The 22,058-nt window shown below is 35.5% G+C and overlaps 2 protein-coding genes across 2 annotated transcripts; one reads left to right on the forward strand and one right to left on the reverse strand.

Moving 5' to 3' along the window:
- Positions 1-3,170: 3,170 nt before the first annotated feature.
- Positions 3,171-22,012, forward strand: LOC101890742 (DNA replication licensing factor REC). Its single transcript, XM_005175530.4, has 5 exons — positions 3,171-4,186; positions 4,244-4,858; positions 4,919-5,524; positions 5,584-5,701; positions 20,222-22,012. Exons 1-5 carry the CDS (start codon positions 3,343-3,345, stop codon positions 20,619-20,621), a joined length of 2,583 nt encoding a protein of 860 aa, XP_005175587.3. The 5' UTR covers positions 3,171-3,342; the 3' UTR covers positions 20,622-22,012.
- LOC101890916 (nose resistant to fluoxetine protein 6) lies at positions 5,480-12,785 on the reverse strand. The gene is made up of 11 exons (XM_005175531.4): positions 12,473-12,785; positions 9,450-9,745; positions 8,142-8,301; positions 7,930-8,079; positions 7,487-7,862; positions 7,266-7,431; positions 7,122-7,201; positions 6,951-7,064; positions 6,547-6,890; positions 6,077-6,219; positions 5,480-5,897 (listed from the first exon to the last, which is right to left on the reverse strand). Exons 1-11 carry the CDS (start codon positions 12,549-12,551, stop codon positions 5,793-5,795), a joined length of 2,013 nt encoding a protein of 670 aa, XP_005175588.3. The 5' UTR covers positions 12,552-12,785; the 3' UTR covers positions 5,480-5,792.
- Positions 22,013-22,058: the final 46 nt, after the last annotated feature.

Below are 22,058 nucleotides of genomic sequence, written 5' to 3' on the forward strand. Positions count from 1 at the left end.
GAATGGAAATACGCCAAAAACAAAAAAATTCTGTAAAAATTCAACATTTAATTTATGACAAATAGCAATGCATATGTATGTGCGTCCTTTAATAAACAGATGCATATATTTTTCTTGTCGATGAAGTCCGCAAAAGTGGTTGAAAAGTCTGAGGTGATAGCCAATCAAAAAATTCATAAGAGCTGAATTACTCATTACGAAATAATGTACATAAACTACTTAGTCATAGGTTGAAAATAAGACAGTAAAGAAAGTCTAAAAGACGGGCGGGCCGTTTCATGATATCCTTTTTTAGTAGAGCTGTATATAACAAATAAAAAATATTACAAAAAATGAACGATATATATTGGAGCTATATCCAAATCTGAACCGACCTTGATAAAATTTGAGAAAGGTACTTCTGTGCTGTATTTGATATATTTCCCCAAATATCGCTGTTACAGAGTGCATGTTATGGCTGCGGAGGACAAAAATATCATATCGGATGAACAATATATATGGGAGCTATAGCTATATCTGAAGCGATTTCGATCAAATTTGGCATACTTATTTCCAGGCTTAACTTAGTCGTATATGAAAAAGTCCATACTATTTGGTATAGATTCAATAGGGTTCGTCCTTGGGTCAAACAAATGACTTGTGCAAAATTTCATTTGGATCGGGCAATAAATGTGATCTGTACTTTGTTTACAAAAGTACATAGACAGACGGACATGCATAAATCGACTCAGAATGCAGATCATATCGACTGATTCTATGCAGATCATAATAAGGAACTATGGCTACCTCGTTTCCTTTTGCCGGTTACAAACAAACGCACAAAGACATAATGCCCTGTCTACCTGTGGTGGAGTGGTGTAAAAATAGTTCCTTGAATAACATATTTACGATGTACCATATTTAAGACATATGAAGTAAAGAGTTGACATATGAGACATACCCTACATCTAAACATAATATATATAAAACCTCGATCAGCGTAAAATTCTATTTTTTTTAAATGTCCGTCTGTCTATTCGCCGTCTGAAAAAATCACTCTACCTTATGAAGGGATCGACATAATGGCTAGTATTTTTTCTTCACGTGATATTTCGGAAATGTTTAACGTCTTAGTTCTAGAGGTTATTAAAAGTTCGACTCGGCTAAACTTAACCATTCGTAACCATTGCATTTTTTGATATAACTTTTTCGTTTCGTTATTTCAAAAAACTTATTTCCGTTATGAAAGTATCGTGCTTACAATTGTTTTTCTTTCAAATTCCTTTAAACATATCACCGCCTCCATATTTAGGCAAGGCATCGATTGGTGATTGACACCATTCCATACAGATATAAGTGGCCGTGAACAAAATTATGCTTCACGTACTGTGATATATTTCTTATAACTTGTCAAGCTTCACCACTAGGTTGGGCTCCAACATCCGCACGTACGAAACAATACAGCGACTCATCTTTAAATTCTTGTAGGCAGCGTTCGCAGTCATCAATATCATACAGACAAGGCATGTTGTTATTTTGAGTCACTGAAAATATTTTAAAAATAAAATCACAATTACCTACATAAACTGTAAAAAGTTCTCAATTATTTCACATTTCTTTTCCTGATTTGAAACATGTATTTTTGGAACATTTTTAATTTGTAAATTAATATTTATTTGCTTAACATTTTAAATGAATAATAATAGAACCATGGAACAATAAAGACAAGGTAGGCTAACTTCGAAAAAAAATTGCAAGTATAGAGGTCTATCTCTTTGGCTTTTAATGTCAGAATTACAATCAAAGCAATCAAAAAACCAAACAACTTGTTGCATTGATTTTGAATAATAATAATTGAATACCGCGAAAACTGAATCAAAGGTCAAAATTTCTTTTCAAAAACATGTTCTAGGCCTCTCTAAAGTTTATTTCGCTATAAAAACTGTTGATTTTGTCGATGTATGCGTTGCAATGAGCAATGCCCGAATTTGAATATTTTCTGAACAATTTTTTTATTACTGAAAAAATACACACACATAAACAAATAAAGTTGACATATTAAGACAAGAAAATAAAAGAATTAATATTATATGGTATCATAGCCCTACCTAGATTTTATTGTACCATGGGTGGTACTTGCAAGAGGTCTTATTTCTCCGTTCCTATTTCAGCTTTTTGAATTCCATATTTATAATGCATGAAAGCAATGAACTAAGTTGCTGTGTATTTGTTTTTTGAATGGTTTTAATCAGCAAATCGAAAGTAAAGGATTGTTCTTGGCAAAAGAAATACAAATAGTCAAAAAAACATCGATAATCTGTTTAATTTATTATTAAAATTGAAATTATACAAAGCATACTTTCAGGCAAATTTATATATTCAATAGTGCCATCTGTTATGCGGTAGCTGTAACCAAACTCATTTCCTTCATCCCAGTGTTATCGATGTTTTTATTACCTTTTTTAAATAGACTAATTATCTCATTTCAAAAAACTCAATTCGTAATTTTTAATAATATATTTCATGATTTGATACAAAATTCTGAGCATTCTTGAATCCATAGATCCATAGGCCATTAGGCCAAGCAAAATAACAGATTATTGCTCTGTTGTAGAACTGCAAGAATGATAGCCGAGTCTTCCTTCATGATATCTTGCAGATTCTTCCAGGTTCTGGAAGAAAGCACCGAATGATATTTATTGTTCTTTTCCAGAACAGCAAGAATGTAAAAGTTTTCACTACGATAACAGATTTTTCCTTTAAGATATCGAAGAAAATTGCAAAATTACTAAATTCTTGCAGTTACCGGAACTGAGAAATATAGGATTTTCCAATATTTAATCGATTCTTTGAATTTCCCAGAACTAGTAGATTCCTGTAGTTTCTGGAACAAAGTAATTGTTTTGTTTCTCTGGTTTAGGTAAATCTTTGCTCAAAAAATACAAAAATCACTTCTCTGTTCCAAAACTACATGAATTTAGAAGTTTTTAACCGGTTTTCTTTCATTTTTAAAATTGGAAATCTAGTATATTCTTGCAGGTTCTGGAACAGAGCACATATATATTCAAAACATCAGCAGATTGCTTATCGATATATATCGCAGAGTATATCGATATTTGCCCACCTATTCAACAGATTAATTGTCTCTTTCCCTATTCCTTTATTCGTAAACAAAAACAATGCAAACTTTCGGTCATTATGCATCACACCGATTCGTAAACTTTTGGTGTTGTCTCCTCCTTCATTCGCACAGAAAGCAATTAAAGAGCTTTCGTTGGTTTCGGTCGAAAGCTCTTTGTGTTCCTTCCTCCGTTTGATTGGCGGCAGTTTTGATTAATCTTATTTATTTTCAATACTTATAGAATGAATGCCCCAGCTGGTTCTGGTGGAGCTCCTCGTTTTGGTGGTCGTGGCAGAGGATATCGAGGTGCTGGCGGCGGATATAGGCCTTACTTCTTTTTCAAAAGGAATGGACGCACTATACCAGCTTGTGGACGAGGGACTACCGGAGTTAGTCGCGGACGTGGTAGAGGTCGCGGTGCCCCTATTCCAGCTCCAGCACTCAATACACAAAATCCAATCAGCAGTAGCTTCCTACGACCTCATTTCTATGCTGCTCCAGAAGATTCCGAACAAAATGTCACCTCCATGGCTATTGACACGCCGGCGGCATGTGCCGGATGGCGTTTATACTTCTATGGAGAGTCGTACGATGATAACAGTGAATTGGCTGGGCGTCTTAGAATCCTAGAAACGCATTTTAATGGAGCCACTTATGACCTTCTAGCCATACAACAACAGGGCTATTTTATGGTCACTGCCAATGTTTTACTACAAGACGAGGAATTGCGTCGTCAGTGGCCTACCCTCATGGAAGATATGATGTATCGGCCAAGGAGAACCTTAGCAACGTTGGCACTGGCAATGCATTCTTCAGCTACATTGGCAGCATTGGAGGCTTCTCTCAGTCAACAGGAATGTACAAAGAAATATTATGTTCCCAAAGTTATAAAACCTCGCAAGGTTTATGCCCGTCCCATGGGTTTTATGGAAGAGCGGCCAATGAATGTGGTAGGAAAATTAGAAATAGATCAGCTGTATTGTGTAAGAGGTATTGTGACATCAATAGGACCAGTAGATGCCTCCGTTACATGGTTAGCATATAGATGTGGTCGGTGCAAACAAGAACAGGCTATAAAGCAAAGTGGTAAGTAGGACGGGTTAAGTCACAATTTATACCTAAATAATTTGTTTTCACTTTAAGGTCCCTATATCACTCGTCCCTATTCCTGTAAAAGAGAAGGCTGTCTGGCCAAAGCTGGGTTTATCGAAGTAAGATCATCACCGTTTACGCGTATTACCCCACGACAAATGATTCGCCTTACAGAGTCAGGCTTAGATATAGGTTCAACAACTGATATTCAAACTAAACCTTGTCTGAGCATTGAACTACGACATGACTTAGTCGACACCATTTATTTGGGCCAAGAAATTGTGGTAACTGGTATACTGCGGGTACGCCCCTTACAGGAACAAAATGCGTTTGATAAGTATTCTGCCTTTGGTAATCAAATGGAGGTGTATATGAAAGCTACTACAATAGTCGATGGCAAAACTGTTAAATATAAATTCTTAGAAGAAGACATTGAAGCAATTACGACGATCAATAGCGAAACGGATACTTTTAAGATCTTAGTACATTCTTTGGCACCGGAAGTACATGGACATGAAATGGCAAAGGCTGGAGTTCTTTTGTCCCTTTTTGGAGGATCGGGTTCTCAGGAACATGATGAAGAGGAAATCAATGTCTTGCTAGTTGGAGATCCTGGGGTTGGTAAATCAAATATTGTTGATATGTGTTCCAAAATATCACAAAAAGGTAGGGTACTTATAATTTATTACGAATATTTGTTTGGGTGATTCGCTTCAATTCTTCCAGGATCCATCGTTCAGGCGAAACGTGGACCATTTGCCAATACTAAAAAACTTACCGTTAACGTTAAGGGACGTACCAACTATATCATGGAATGTGGAGAACTTTTGGCTGCTAGAAATGGCCACTGCTCCGTTGATGATATTGATCGGCTAACTCCTCAAATGGAGTCGTTTATGAATATCCTTCAAGCACAGACGACAAGCTTGACATTTCCCGCGTTATTTTCTACATTTTTTACTCCCACGTCTGTCATTGCCTCGGCAAATTCTATGCGTGGTCATTATGACCAGTCCAAGACATTGACGGAAAATATACGCATTGCACAACATTTGCTAAGTGAATTTCATTTAGTTTTCGTGTTGTTGGATAAACCCAACAAGGATATGGACACGTCCCTGTCGGAGCACATTAAAGCTGTACATGCTGGTTCGAAAAAGAATACAGCAATTGCCAATAGATTCGAACTTAAATCAAACAGCTCTATGAATATGACCATTGATGGAGATGGCAATGAGGACGAATATGATTTGTCTAACAAATTAAAATTGAAACCAGAGGAAGAAGTGGATATGAATTTACTGCCAATTACACTAATGAAGAAGTTCATTGGTAGGTATTTTATTATAAACTTAAATAAATAATATTTTATATAAAAAATGTATTTTTAGTTTATTCCCGCCAACAGGTCAAACCTCTCTTTGTGGACAGTGCCAGTGAAGAGTTAAAGAAATTCTACATGGAATTACGGGAGCAGTCTGAGGGTTCTCAGTTTTCCGTTTCTACAGGGTAAGTGAGGTTCCATTTTCAATTTCCTTATTTAAATAAATTTTATTCTCAATTCTATAAGCACAAGGATCAGTCAAATTTGTCCAATAAATCACCGTAATAATTTCAATATTGAAGATACAGGCAATTCAAGTAAAATTGCCAGTATAAATGATACGACATACGATGCCGACATGGTAAATACAATAAAAGCAAACTGCAAAAAAGAGTTGTCATTATTTTAGCAATTTTTGTATGAATTAGTTGCTATGTTCCAGAATCTGCAAGAATCTACTATTTTTGGAATTATGTTTTGATATCATAAAGTGAAAATCGGTTATCGTAGTAAAAACTTTCATATTCTTGCAGTTCTGGAATAGAGCATATGTTGCTTACCATCATCCCAGTTCCAAAGTAGATGGGTTCTCTTAAGGTAGCGACCACCACTCTGCATATTAAAAGATGTACCATAAAAGCGCCATATGTAAGTCGTCCTAGGATGCGAAATATTGGTAGGCAACAGAATTTTCTAAGCACCCCTGAAAAGGTAAAATGAAATTATTATTTCGATCGTCGTTGGAGGTTCGAACAATACTGCTTTGGCATTCAACGCGCCTGTTAAAGAAGGAATTAATGCATGTTTCTTTTTTCTCCCATACATTTCAAGCAACATACGTCGATATAAAATTATGCATTTTTTTATGTATATTGTAGCCGAAGTATTTTTTGATTCCGGTTGTATACATAGATTCCGGACCTGGTATAGTGTATTGATTTATTCTTAGTCGATCGAAAAATTAACACAATTGACCCTCAATACTCCACATGACATTCAGTTCTTGACACCACGTTATTGTTATACTTACATCCACATTTTGCTGCCATTCCCACAATAAATGCACCTAAACCAAAACCCCAGGCACTTCTTTGAACAGTAGCATACACACTGGCCCAAAAATGTCTTCCCTCCTCATCAAAATACTCCTGGGCAAATGTGTGTCCAGAGAAAAGCCATAAAACACCAATGGGTATCAGAGCATAGAAGGCTATGTGAACCCAAGTGTTTTTCGCAATGCAAATAGATTTTGAAGATACATAATCGTAAAGCAATGCCGACATTACGCCAAAGAAATAACAAGCAAAGTTCATGTGAAATGGTACATATGAGTCATTAAATTGGCGACTTTCTATAAAAGAATCACGTTGAACTCTAAAAATGTAAAAACAAATTAATGAAAAAAAAATTACAACGTTCAATTAGTTGTCTTACTGTGGCGATGCTACCAACATGGCTTGGTAATTGTTTATATAAGTTAATGTGCCCGGTAAAAGCACAAAGAATGCTATTGTAGTTCCAAATATCCATTTGCGTTGCTTTGAAAACCTGGTGTCGAAGTAAAATATGTGTATTTAGGGATATAAAACAAAATCATTAACCTACCTATGGGCCAATATTAGAATTACCAAACTAACCACAAAACACTGGGCATCCGAGGCCAAATACCAAGCTTGTAGCATACACTTGAAATAAATAAGGAAAATTTTTATTAGATTTAAAGATCTGCTAGAAATTACTTCGGCATACCCTTTCGTTGACATTGATATAATTGTTGAGATATAACAAATTTATCCACCAGTTTTTGCGACATGACTGTTGTTCACGTCCATATATATGATGAAACATGGGTCCACCAACATTTTCAAAATACACACCACTCCATAAGACAACAAAGGCATACGGTATTGTCAATCTGCATAAAGGAAAAAGACTTAAAACGGTTTTCAAATAACTAGATTCACATTTACCTTAAGTATCGAAATACATTGAATTTTAAAAAAGTTAGCAAATATTCCCTTGTGGTCACTTCATTATTTGCCTTGGCAAATACTAGCCAATTTAGCATTAACAAAAATCCACCAATTACAAAGAAGGTAACTGTTATCAGTGACCCGGCCATCAATAGTGTTCCAGCAGTGGTATGCAAAAGACGTTCTGGATCTTGGGGATTACCAATGGCTCCTTCGTAAAGCACCCAGTTAGTGTGTGCGAATATAACCAAAAACATGGCAAAAAATTTAAAACAGTCCAAGAATCGCAACTCTCTGCCTACTTTGCCAGAAGGTTCTTGATTCAAGCGATACCAGTTGCGGGCAATTGAGAAAGCTACACCTATTTTCGAGACTATTTCAACAAAAACACATGTATTTAGATTATTGCATATTTTTAAGACACACATTCGTTGTCTTACCAATTTCGGCTGGTGGTGCCTTGTAATGATCCCGATCCGTTAGCAATTTATCATTATTTTGCGTTTTGAGATATAAATCGAAGAGACTACTGCCAACAACTAGCAGTGCTAGTGTGCACAAAACAATGTAGAATGTAAAATTCCACAAATCTGAAAACAAGTAATTGCCATTATTTACAAAATAGTTTCTGTTTAATTTAATCAATATCTACCATTTTCCACAACATCATTGCTTTTGTTACAATATTCGATGACACTTTCCGCTATAAGTCCATACTTCAGAAGGCGCAGGTTAACACATTGATTCATGAGTGGATTCCATACTTGATGATTTGATTCCTCCGATTGAAATAACTTTAAATATGTGTTAACCTGTTTATATTTTAAAAATTTATATGGGAATTAGAAGTAAAATTGGGTTAAATTTTGGGGCATTAAAAATTGTATAGGGTTATCATAGTAAAAACTTGTACATGCTTGCAGATCTGCAAAAGAGCATAAAAAACTGCAACAAAGCCAAATGCCACAATTTTTACATTTTTTTTTAATTTTATTGAATGAAAGCAAAAAATGTCAGAAATAGCATCAAATTTTAGAATAAGTTTAGATTTGTTCGAATTAGTCACCTTTGGCACGAATTATGGCCTTTAAACGGCCAATGAAACCATCACACGCTGCCCGAATGTTGATCTGTGGTATTTTGGTCAATTCCCAGCAAAGCACTTGCTTTGGTATATTTTAGTGCCAACCTTGCTTTCTAAAATACTTCAGACACAATAGTCCAACAGATTGGTATCTGGAGATTTTAGTGACCATTGTGCGCTGGAAATGAAGCGAGGAACCTCAAACGAAGCAACTCTTTAGCTCTTTTAACCTATTTTTTCTTTCTGTTGCGGTGTAACTCCTTGCACTTTTTGAAATTTCAATGGCTTTACCCCGAGCTGATTTTTCAATATTTGCCGAATATTGCGATATGTTCTGCTCACGAGCCATTTTTTTCGGCCACTGCGACGCGGGTTTCAATCAAGTCGCTTTTTTTCTCTTTGAGCCATTTCTGCTGATGTTGCTGTTTTCTTCCGCCCACTTACTTGAGTCGGCCAGTATCACGGTAACGAGCGATGGTACGAGACACAAAAGATTTATTCACATTTAAATGCTGGAGTTTTCTAACGATAGCCACTTGTGGTTTTCCAGCCAAATATAAAGAAATCACACTATCACGCTTGAATTCCATCACGAATAACTTCTGGAAAATTCTCACCAAAAAGCTTTTGTACGCTTGAAAACAATATAATGAGCTGTCACTGGAATAATTTTAACACCTGTCAGACGAGTGGTTTAGTAACGACAGTAGTTTGAAGTTGGTTGCAGTTTTTTCATCTCACCCTGTATATCTATAGCATAAAATTATGTAGGATTTCAACACCTTATGACATGAAAGCATTCATTCTCCCTTGTTTCTTAAGTCTTTTGTTTATTTGCCTAATGAGGTATTGATAACCACAAATAGATTTACATACCTTAGTATTATTTTTCAATATTCCTATGTATAAAGATTCAGCTACGTCTTTTGGCAATTTATCAATTTGCCATCGACACCATTCGACACATACGCCAAAATACAGATGGGCATGATTGAAATGGTGTTTATAGTATTTCGATGTACTTTCAATGACCTGCCAAGCTTCCGCCTTAGGTTCGGGCAAGACATCTGCACGCACAAAACAATACATCGACTGATCATCATTGAACTCCTGCAGGCAACGATCATAGTTATCGAAGTCATACAAGGGTGGCATTTTGTAATATTGCGTCACTGTGTGGAAAGAAATTAAAAAACAAAAAAAAAAATATTTTTATTAAAACGATTCTTAATAAAAGAATTTATGATTCATTTATTGCATTCGCTATCCTTGAGAATTCTATGCTGTTCTTTCGTCATTCCCTTGGCCGGTGGCAGTGAAACCTAATTAGGCACGTTTGAGGCTCTGCTGCTCTAAACGAAAAGTGAAAGGGAAACTTGTTTCTTTTTTATTGCCATTTTTTGTTTTGTGGTTGATGGCTTATTAACGTCGATGCGTTCTTGTGCTGTGCCCATCTAGAACATCCTTTTGTTTTGTATTTTCTTTTGTTGTTGTAATGGAATAATACCTACATTTGTTTGTTCTCGCTTATTGTGTTACAAAACAAGTTTCGCAGCAACGTATGGTAATTGTTAACGTTTTGTGATGGCCTGAAGTGAATTCAATTTCTTATCTTCCGATTAGCTTCGTTGTCATGATCGTAGATAAAAAAGGTAATGGTGTACATTTTCAATGTCAAATTGTATCTGATTTGAAAATAAGCAAATCTGAAGGAATAGGGAAATTAAAAAAAAAAAAAACAAGTTATAAAGTATAAGTCGGATTTGCCGACAAATGTATACAATCAGCCAAAGTTCGATTATTAAAATATTTTTGAACATCTGTTATGATTATTCAAATTGTTGACCCTCTATGGAGTAAATTCTGAAGGAATCGGCCAATATTACCCATTTCGTATCGGATCTAAATAAATATTATATAAATATTGCGACGTGTCAGTTTTGGAATATATAGCGACTATTTCCTTTACTTTATATGAGGTATGTGATTTTCAGAAAATGTTAAAATCATCCAATTTCGTATATTATAAATACTATATTCATCTCAGGTTTCTGGTTGAGAGAAATATTTAGATATATCAAGTTGTATAGAATCGCTGACGTGTTTTGCAAGTTATAAGAGACACAAGTATTGAAATAGGCGACCCTTTGTGAGCGAGGTACCAGAAAGTGTCTGCAGATATATATCATCTTGAGAACAGATATATATATCATCCTAACACAAAAATGTTTATGTGTTTGAAATTTGAAGAGAGTTGGATGCTTATTACGCGCTCTTTGAGCGTTTTGTTTTTAAAAAACTTAAACCGTATGTAGGGGAGGTACCGGAAGGGATGGTCCGATCTTTACCATTTTGTGTTGATGGAAATATTGAGATGTACCAAGTCTGAATGGAATGGAATTTTATGAGTTTCATGGATATTCAAAATGTTGACCCTTTGTGGGGGAGGTGCCAGAAGGGGTGGGCCGATATGTTTCATCTTAACACCAGACTTTGTGTTAATAAAAATATTGGAATGTGTGAAATTTAAAGACAATCGGACTCTTACGGACACATTTTATAAGCGATAAAAATTTTTAAAATTTTGAACCCCACATAGGAGGTACTTGATGGAGTAGAATGAATGTTGTCCATTTTCGCACCAGACCTACTAGCACTGACGCAAATATTAGGATTTGAAAAGTTTGAGCAATATCGGATTGACCTTTCTCTTTCTGCGCAGATTTTTTTGAAAATTTTGACCTTTTGTTGAGGAGGGAGGTACCAGAAGAAGTGGTCAGATATTGCCCATCTCTGAACTCGATCTAAGCTTGATAATAATATTGCGATGTACCAAGTTTGGATCAAATCGGATGCTCCCAGCCAGACAAACAGATGAACGGACATCGTTAGATTGACTCCAAATGTCTTGAAACGGATTTGGTCTAAGGAGACTTAGGGTTTAAAACCGTTATTTCGACTAGGCACGTTTAGACCGTATCAAATAAGAGTCTGGGAAAACAAGTCAGTCTAGGAAAAAAGCCCGGCAAAAAAATTAGTTAATTTAATTGAATTGAATGAAATAGTTTTTTTTTTTTTTTGAAGATTTCTTTAAATTTAAAGTATAAATTGAACAGATTTGAACTCAGCAAAGGAAAATTTGAAATTAATAATTAAATATCAGAGGATTCACATTTATCCAACATATTTGTTCAGGTTATACCATTTCCGCATTCTTGTTGAATAATATCGAAATGCGCACAATTTTATATTCACCAAATATTATTATTATTAAATTTTATTAATATTTTACTGGTTTCAAACAATTGTTTTTATTAACATTTTATTTTGTCAAATTGACTCATAGAAATTAAAATAATTTGTTTTATACTCTTAGTCCAAGAAAAACTTCAATTTGAATTGATTTCTGGATTACAAAATCTGGAATATCAAAGCATGAGTTCTTTTTAATTCTCGGAAAACAACACCTTCAATGAAGCATCAGAAAATTTTAATGACCGTCAGCATGATTTAGCTTAAATAAAACTTAGAGTTTAATTAAGGGCTACTTAAAGATGTCTATACCGGTCGGCTTTCTAAGATCTTCGTATATATAAAACATTGACAACAAATATTTTTTAAAGGCATTTCGTTTTGGGTATTTTCGTTTCGCACCAACTTAAAATGTTTTAAATTGTTTAAATTGTTCTCATAGTTGTGTATTGATTTTTAAAGCAGCATCTTCGCTATTGAAATAATGTGACAGCGAAAATCAAGTCTCTATGTCACAAACGGTCTAATTTATGGATGCCTGATCTCATCTCGTAATTAGATGACGAACAAAAGAAATGAATTGACATTGTATTTGCAATTTTCATTTATCCTGCATCTCTTATTCATCACAAACACTCCACACTTACTGTTCATTTGAAATCCTTGAACTTTAAGGCCACAAACAATTAGCAAAATGCTGATATTTAAAATTATTTTGGCAAACATATTTGAACACAATATTTTTCGCACTTTTTATTTATTTAATGAATTATAAATTTTCTGGACAGTTATTGGTGATATTTATTTAAATTTTTATTCTTAACGAATTTTAAAATTTGACCAGCAACCGGATTTCAAAACTTTTATCCAATATGCATACCGCACGCTATAAAAGCTATGAGACGAATAAAACTAAAAAGAGTTCAAAAGGGCTAGTACAGCTGGCTCGCATTCAGCAACGTTTGCTGCGAAAACAGTCTAGTTAAGTTAAACCGTAAACAACAAAGCGGGTTTTCTCTGCCCTATCTCATCTTGGTGCATCAAGTTGTAATGCAACTCATACCATTTTGTTCATCTTGTCTGTACTGCATGATGTAAACAAAGTAGCTATTCTTTGTATCAAAGATAAAATATAATGAATGAAAAACTGTTGCATTAAAGAATTTGTCAACGGAGCAATGCATGTGTAGCAAATAATTGTAAATGATCATCATATTGTGTTCATTAAAAAAATCGTACATAATCGAATTACTTAATTAATCAATCGTTTGTATAGGTTTCCAGTATCAAAACAGCGTTAAAGTACATATTTAATTATTTATCAATACAGTTGTAGTATTAGCCTATTTGCAAAACAATGCCTGCCTACTAATTGAAACTACTCTGGAATATTATGAATATGATTATAATTTACAACCTACAGTCGTAATATAAAATTATTTGCAGTTACATATATATTAACTCATTTAATCTAGTATCACGTTATTGGGTCATACTATCTATTGATTTATTAAACAGTAGTGTTTTTCAATCGTAGTTTTGAGAACCAGCAAGTCTCTCAAACAATTCTGATAAAATTTTGAAACATCGGAGAGTTTTTCAAAAAGTTTTTTTAGAATTATAAGTTAGAAACGTTTTAAATTTGTCATTCCTACTATTTTGACGAGTTCGTTTTCCATATAGTACGGCCATTGGCTGTTACATAATATTAATTATTTCCTAGTAAATATATTTATTTTTCAATACGAGTCACAATTACAAATGTAAATTGCTTAAAGAGTAGAAAAAGTCAAGAATGAATTTCTAATGACTGGCTAAGTTTCTAATCTTCTTTTTGTGGTTTCTTTATAGAGTGAATTTTAAATCTATTTATAAAACTGGGAATCTTCAGGGGAATTGTGTATATAATATATCTTGGACCATATATTGTTGCTTGATTTGAAAATAGTCCAAAGTAATTTAATGATTAACTAACATACACATATAACAAAGGGTGATTTTTTAAGCTATTATCTTTTTGGCCTATTTTTATACCCTCATCCATATGGCTAGAGACTATATTTATCATTTGATACGGTCAAAACGTGCCTAGTCGCACGAAATCTGTTTCAGGACATTTTGGGTCGATCTAGCAATGTCCGTCCGCATGTCTGTCGGCGTGGCTGGTGAGCACGATAACAGTCGGGAATATCCGATTTGGTCTAAACTTGGTACATCGTAATATTTTTTGCCAAACTTAGATCGAGCTCGGAGATGGGTAATATCGGACCATTCCTTCTGGTACCTCCCCCACAAAATGTCGAAATTTTCAAAAATATATTTTCTGTACAGAAAGAGAAAGGATAATCCGATTTTCCTCCATCTTTGCAAATCCAAATATTTGCGACAGTGCTAGAGCAGGTGTGAAAATGGACTATATCGACCCAATCCATCAAGTACCTCCCCCACACATGGACAAAATTTTGAATAATTACAACTCTTATAAAATGTGATTTACGAGTCCGAATGTCTTTAAATTTCACACATCCCAAATCTAATCATCTAAATATTTTTTTTAAGCAGAAACTTGGGATGAATATGGATTTTATGATGTGTTCTTGTGTTCCGCGAAGCTTAATTTTGGTTCAATAGGGGTACGAAGATCAGTCAGAAGCATTACAAAAGTTGCGAATGCATTCAGAAAAAGTCACAGTTTGATCCTTTTTATGGGCTGGTGGCATCATTGGGCCGTTCTTCTTCAAAGATGCTGTGAATCGTAATGTAACCGTGTTTGATGTTTTCCAACTGTCAAGTGATCGATTGAAGTCTGTTGGTTTCCGTATACTCAAATGAAATACAACGACCGTTTTTATATTAAATTAAGAATTCACAAACGTTTATTAAAATCAATTATACGAGCTTAAACTAGTACGCCTTGTCAGGTTGGCTTCGTATCTACAACTCTTTTACATTTTAAAAATTCAGGGTTGTATCCGGGTTGCATGTAATCGTATATTTTCACATGTATGCAACAAAAGGTATCTACTACTACTTTTAACTTGACAACTCGGCCTTTCCTGACCTGAAGTCGTCCTCGGCTTCATCTTCGCTTGAAACATCCAATTCGGGGGAACATTCACACCATTTCTTCAACTTGTCGGAACTGAATACGGAACAGAATTTCCTATTCGTGATGTTTATTCCAGGAATGTCCTCTATCAGGTACCTGTCGTTGCCCAATACTCGTGCTATTATGTATGGACCTTTGTATTTAGGTTCTAACTTCCGGGATTCACCTGTCGCTGGTGGTTCATTCTGTATAAGGATCAAGTCACCTTCCACATACAATTTCGGATTCGAATGCTTGCTGTCAAATCTTTTCTTCCATCGTTCTCGTTCGCTTTTGATGTTTTCTGCGGCCATGATACGTTTTTCGTTGATGGAAATTTCTTCGTTTTGTACATCATCTTGTACAGCTGCTAACAATCGGTTTTGTATTAAGTCGGTGGGCTTGTAATCGAAAATCAACTCATTCGGACTGTAACCTGTTGTCGAATTTTTGGTTGAATTGATTGACCATTGTAAAACGTGAAGTGCCGAGTCCCAATCCTTCGGTTCTTCAGTGGTAGTTCGTAAATAAGACAGGATAAGTTGATTGACCCTCTCAACTTGTCCATTGGCTCTTGGTGTACGAACGGCATTCTTAATGTGTTGAATATTGTTTCGATCGCAATATTCCTCAAACATTTTTGACGTAAAAGCTGTCCCACGGTCCGAAATTATTCTTCGAGGTAAACCAAAGTATCCACTAACCTCATTTAAAACGTTGATGACGGGCAATGTCTTCGTATTCCTTACAGCTTTAATAACCACAAATTTCGTAAAGGAATCGGCGATTGCCACTATATGTGTATGACCATGCTTGCTTCTTATAAACGGTCCCAAGTGATCAATATGTACTTGCCTAAATGGTAGCGGTTCGACATTACTAAAATGTAGAGCTCCTTCGTGTTTACCACCTTTTGCCTTGTTGTAGCAACACTCTACACACGCTGCAATGTACTCCTTCATATATTTCCTCATGCGGGGGAACCAAAACGTTTGTTCGACTCGTGAGAGGCTTTTCTCCAACCCGTAATGGCCAATATCATCATGACAGTATTTAGCTATGCGCCATCGTATAGCCTTCGGTATGACCAATCGTAGTCCATTTTTCGTTTTCCGGTATAGTCGATGTTTTTCCAATAAGTATTCAGATTTTATCTGTTTCTCTTGCTCAGATTTCAATTCATTTCGCAGTACTCTCATAATATTCTTTATGTGGTCGTCGTTTAGCTGCATCGTGAGAATCCAATCATCGCTATCAATATTCATTATGAACCCTGCTGGTTCAATCTCCGTCTGTGGCTGATCCGGTGAACGGCTGAGAGCATCAACGTGAGCCATACGTGACCCTTGTCGGTGTACATACTCACAATCAAATTCAAGTAATTTCATCAGCCATCGTGCTACTCGAGGTTGTAATTCCTTCGTTGTCTTCACATTAGTAATTGCGGCACAATCAGTGACGATTCGGAATGGCTTTCCAAGTAAATATATACGGAAACGCTGCACCGTTTCAACCACAGCTAAAACTTCCAGCTCGTAACTGTGATATTTCGATTCCGTTTCAGAACAGTGGCGGCTAAAATAAAACACTGGTTGCCAATTACCATTACCATCGGACTGTAATAACACTCCTGCTAATCCGAGACTGCTAGCGTCCGTGTGCACCTCGTGATCTGCTTTCATATCGTAGATTGCTAAAACTGGTTCACTACACAAAATTTGGATTAAACTTCTGAATGCGTTTTCATGGTGTACGTCCCAACGAAATTTATTCTCTTCGCTCTTTCGTGTCAACATCGCAAGAGGTTTCGTAATGGCTGCATAATCCTTTACAAATTTTCGGAAGAAGTTAGTTAGGCCAAGGAATCGTCGTACTTCTGTTACATTCGTTGGTACCTTAAAATTTCTAATCGCTTTTACTTTTTCTTCTCCAGGTAAAATTCCGTCACGTGTAACTATGTGTCCCAAATAAGAAATCTTTTCGGCTAGGAACGAACATTTCGCCAATCGTAACGTGAGACCACATTTCTTAAGGATATCCAAAAATCTTTTTATTCGGTCCAGACCTTCATCGACTGTTTTACTGGGGATTATGACGTCATCCAGATACGCTAAAACTTCTCCTGGTTTCATAAAGCTTATAACTCGGTTCATCGTTGCCTGAAAAACTGCAGGTGCGTTTACCAAACCAAATGGCATCCGGTTGAATTCATAATGACCATCTGAAGTCACGAAAGCTGTGAACTTTTTCGATTCTTCCTCTACTTCAATTTGGTGGTAACCCATACGTAAGTCGAGTGTGGTGAAATAACGATTTCCGGCGAGTTGTGCAATCTGTTCATCCAGTACAGGCATAGGATGCGCTATACGTACGGTTATTCGATTCAACTGTCTATAATCTATACATAAACGGTGTTCACCATTTCTCTTCTCGACCAAAACAATTCCCGATGCATACGGAGAATTCGATTTCCTTATGATTTCGTTATCCAGTAAGTCTTTCACAATATTTGCCACAATAGGACGTTTGGCAAATGCTAGTCGATATGGCTTGCATCGTATCGGTTCTGGAGTAGTAACTTCGATTTCCATCTTCACTAAGTTACACTTACCCAATTCGCTTGACTTTTCTGAAAAACATTGTCGGTTTTCTTGAATGTTCAACTGCAACTTCTTATGCTCTTCAGATGTTAAGCCTTCGTTGATACTAATCGCATTTACGTTTTGCATCCAACACTCATCTCCTTCAATAATGGTGCGTCGACCTTTTTGGCATAAAACATCTCGACCTAAAAGAACATCATTCGGGATCATAGAATTTTCCACAACATAAAGGTTCACGTCGTAACTCGTCTCATCAATGTCAATTGGCACTTTAACCACCTTTGTGCACTCGTATTTGCCACCAGCAAAGCCATTTAAAACCATACTGCAATTTTCCGTTTCGCCAATTATCATTGCAAAACTTCGTCTGATCAGACTCCGATCACTTCCCGAATCAATAAATGCCTCAAACTCCTTGTCCTTTACTTTGACACGTTTACATAGTATTTCGTTGGACTTTACGCTGTCCCTTATATTGTTGACATTTGTGTTCAGGGTTTTTGTTGGACATTCACTTGCACCGTGTGAAGTCCGTTTGCATATCGTACATCTATTCTTCTTCTGTGGATCTGGGCAGTCTACGGCTTTGTGACCAGTATTACCACAATTAAAACATTTGAATTTATTCACTCTTTCATCGCTTTTCCTTTCTGGGGCAGTTCTATTTTCATTGCTACGTTTCGTCTTATTCGATATCGGGTTCAGCACTCTTCTTACCTCGTTATAACTACAGTATGCGTTGATGTCACTCAAAAGTTGATTACAGGTAATATACTCGTTAGATATTTTCTGCTTCAATCCTTGATCATTAATTCCGTTGACTATATGCCGTGCTATGGATGATTCATTTATATTGCCCCGTTTTCCAATAGCATACATTCTGTAATAATATTCCTGCGGCGTTTCGTCGAACTGCCGTTTTGTCTGTGCCATTCTAATGTGTACATCGGCTGCATTTACATTTTGAGGGAAATCTAAAAGAAATTTGTTAACAAACTGAGGCCAAGACAGAAATACCTCTTGCAGTGAGTCAACCCAATACTTGGCTGGGCCAGCCATTTTCTGTTGCACTGCAAATATAACTGATGCGTCGTCCCAGTTATAAGCTGTCTTCAATAATTCCACACGTCGCACGAATTGTGAAGGATTAATCGATTCTTCAGATGACGGATTAAACTCTGGCAAAAGTTGAATTATTTCCTTAACGTTCCCAAAGGGGTTGTGCTGAACATAACGTTGTGAAGGCTGCATAACTATTTCTGACTGCGGCGGCGCTGAATAGACACTTGTTGCAAATATCGGCGGTTGTAGATATGCGTTGTAGGGCTGCGTTGATTGAACATATCCATTGTTCGGCTGCGTGAACACTCCTGTCGGTGTTGCTGTTGTAAAATTCGAATGTGTCGTTATATGTGTTGGTACGTTGTAGCATGACGTCGCTACATTTTGCGTTGTATTTCGTGGAAGTTGAGCATGTCCGTGCAATGAAGGTGTAAACGTTGGTAAACCAGCAGAAGCACACGTGTGGACCGTTGGAATTGTTGACGTAGTCTGAAATGCACCAAAAGAAGTATTCGTTTGAACATACGATGGAATCGAACGTGATTCCGGTAATATTGTCACAACGTTTGCCACGTTTGGCAAGCTAGGCCGTGTGCCTTGCAGGGACATATTACCATCCGGTGTCGAAAACGTGTTCAAAGGGGATGATGCGTTGTTCGGCTCAAATTCTGATTGTCCACGTTGCTCCATAGATGAACGCAATTCAGTTACCATATCTTCCAAATGCGAAATTCGCTCCTGCATATCATGAGGAGATGCGAATCCGTGCAGCTCGCTTTCGTTGTTGACTTCAAGTCGTTCGATCAATTGCTTTTTGTTACCACTTTGAGAAACACCAATTTCTCTGCATTTCGCTTGCAACTGCTTAACCGTGCATTTGTGCAAATTCTCCATATTTCTTGTTGGTAGACGCTTCTTCCAATAAGACTTGTCGTATCCCACTTCTGAGAAAAATGTCAAGTGATCGATTGAAGTCTGTTGGTTTCCGTATACTCAAATGAAATACAACGACCGTTTTTATATTAAATTAAGAATTCACAAACGTTTATTAAAATCAATTATACGAGCTTAAACTAGTACGCCTTGTCAGGTTGGCTTCGTATCTACAACTCTTTTACATTTTAAAAATTCAGGGTTGTATCCGGGTTGCATGTAATCGTATATTTTCACATGTATGCAACAAAAGGTATCTACTACTACTTTTAACTTGACACAACTTTTTTGCACAAAATGCTCGACTTGCTAGACATGTGGTTTCAACAGTTTCAAGCGAGTTTAGGAATTTAGGAACCAGTCAATTGGCCTCTATATCGTAAATTTTATCGTCTTTAGACTATTGAGGGGCTATATTAAAGCTTATGTTTATGCAGACGACGCATTGGAAAATAACATTGAAGCTTTTATTCTTTATTCTTGAAATAGTATGCCAAAATGTAACTAAGTTGATGGATCATTTGAGAAGCATTTGCGGACAACATTTGCATGAAACAATCTTCAGACATTAGATTATATGGACCGATTTCATGCATTTTTCTAAATTTTAAGTACTTCTAACTTTCCCTTAACTCTTTAAAAAATCAACCTCTACATAGATTTAAGTCAGTTGTTGTTTAATGCACCTCTCGTTTTTCTTCCAATTCCAGTCATTTAGCTGGTCTTATACGTTTGTGTCAGGCTCGGGCCCGCATAGATTTTTCAAGCGAAGTCACACCGCTACACGTTCGTGATGTTGTCTGCATTGTCAAGCAGAGCAATAACGATATGGCATTGGGAGATTATATTGACACAAATCCAACCACAGCGGTAATGTCAAAGACCAGTCAAAGAGGCAACGGAACCCAGGCAAACGTACGAAAATTCCATCAAATTTTACAGATGCGTTCGGGTGCTGTGTCAAGACGAATTTTCGAATTTGATGAACTGAAAGATATGGCCAGACGTGTTGGCATTTCGTGTGGTGTTACAAACATAGTCGATATTTTAAATATACAAGGGATTCTATTGAAGAAAGGACCCAATATGTATGAATTTATGTCAGATTGAGTACGAGATTCCCACATACAATTGATATTTACTTGAAAATAAGTATATTTAATTTTAATTAATTTAGTTTTTCTTTTATCGTGGTATAAAAATAAAGTTGTTGAAATATTTCCATATTAAGTTTAATGCTTATATTTTGCAGCACCATGGATGGAACTACGTCAAATCGGATGCAATTTTGTATGTCTTCTAGTACTAGTGTTACATATAAACAACAATAAATATAATAAGATTTTTCACGTCGTGTGGGTCCACGGTCGGAAACGAACTGAAGAAAAACCCCTTTCAAACATGTAATTTATATTGAAGTTAGTTATATATCTCTTACCAGCAAAGCAAAATAGGAAAACACATTTAATTTCTTTTTGAAGAATACAATTTATTTTAAATTTCGTTTTCTGGTTTCGCATTACCTGTTATTTATTTCTTTTTGTAAGTATCATCAATGTAAAGTATGTTTAAAATGTACCTAAAACTTAATTTTAAAAATATCCATTAGTATATAGATTTTTGTATCGTAGTATGTAGGGTTTACGAGCTATGGTGTTGTATTTCTGTTTTCATGTAAACACTTTTTTGTGTCGGTGTTTTTCTTTTTAATAATATTTTTTATTCTGATAAACTTTGTTCATTATATACTTCTTTATATATTTTAGTCGAGGCTTTATTTAATTAGTAACTATGGTATTTAAATACTTTCAAGGGTTTTTTCCATTACGATTTGTGGCGTTAAATATAAAAACGTTGTTGTCGTTTCTTTTCAAGATATTTTTGCGATAGAAGTTTTTTACGATATTTACAATTTGGTTGTTTTGTGGTGTTTTTGTTTTTATTTTTTCGTTTCAAAAATGACGTGCAAATTTAATGTATTGAGTTTTATATCAATTCTTCGTCTAATTGTGTATACCGCCTTAAATAAAATTAACTAAAGCATTTGCAACATAAACAATTTCCCTACTGGCAATTTCAAAAATTTCAATTTCCACTAATTGATTTGAGAAAAAAGAAATTCGGTTTGATTATTTTTTTTGTTTTTTAATTTTTTGCTAAAAAAGGCAAGTGTTACATTTGTTACTTAATCAAATTAGGCATAACTAATTAATAAATATATTTAAAAAATATACATATGCTACATATACAATAATCAGTCATTAAATAAATATTTTTGTATAAATTTTGGTTTAAAATATTTGTTCTAGAAAAATAATTATAAGGAAAAAACGAAGTTTGTTAACAAACATCCATGACAATACTTAGTACGGACCATATTAGTTACTTTTTAGGCAATTTTATATAAAATAATAATTTTTGTGGGACTCATATCATTGAATAGGCCATTGGCAATTTTGAGCACTTTTTCAAGGCCAAGGAACAATTTAGACTCCTTGTTGAAGTACAATTTCTTCAAGGACAAATGTCCCATTATAATTATATTGA

Source organism: Musca domestica, unplaced genomic scaffold (assembly GCF_030504385.1).
Source record: "Musca domestica strain aabys unplaced genomic scaffold, Musca_domestica.polishedcontigs.V.1.1 12, whole genome shotgun sequence".
NCBI classification, from domain to species: Eukaryota; Metazoa; Arthropoda; class Insecta; order Diptera; family Muscidae; genus Musca; species Musca domestica.

What these genes read in the sequence shown, in the direction of transcription:
- LOC101890742 (XM_005175530.4), top strand. Translation starts at nt 3,343, where the DNA reads ATGAATGCCCCAGCTGGTTCTGGTGGAGCTCCTCGTTTTGGTGGTCGT. An exon ending in ACAGGCTATAAAGCAAAGTG is followed by an intron (nt 4,187 to 4,243) that starts GTAAGTAGGACG and finishes TTTCACTTTAAG; the next exon opens with GTCCCTATATCACTCGTCCC. An exon ending in CAGTTTTCCGTTTCTACAGG is followed by an intron (nt 5,702 to 20,221) that starts GTAAGTGAGGTT and finishes TTCCAATTCCAG; the next exon opens with TCATTTAGCTGGTCTTATAC.
- LOC101890916 (XM_005175531.4), bottom strand. Translation starts at nt 12,551, where the DNA reads ATGTTTGCCAAAATAATTTTAAATATCAGCATTTTGCTAATTGTTTGT. An exon ending in TATTGAAAAATAATACTAAG is followed by an intron (nt 8,302 to 9,449) that starts GTATGTAAATCT and finishes AAATATAAACAG; the next exon opens with GTTAACACATATTTAAAGTT. An exon ending in AATGGCAGCAAAATGTGGAT is followed by an intron (nt 6,220 to 6,546) that starts GTAAGTATAACA and finishes TTACCTTTTCAG; the next exon opens with GGGTGCTTAGAAAATTCTGT.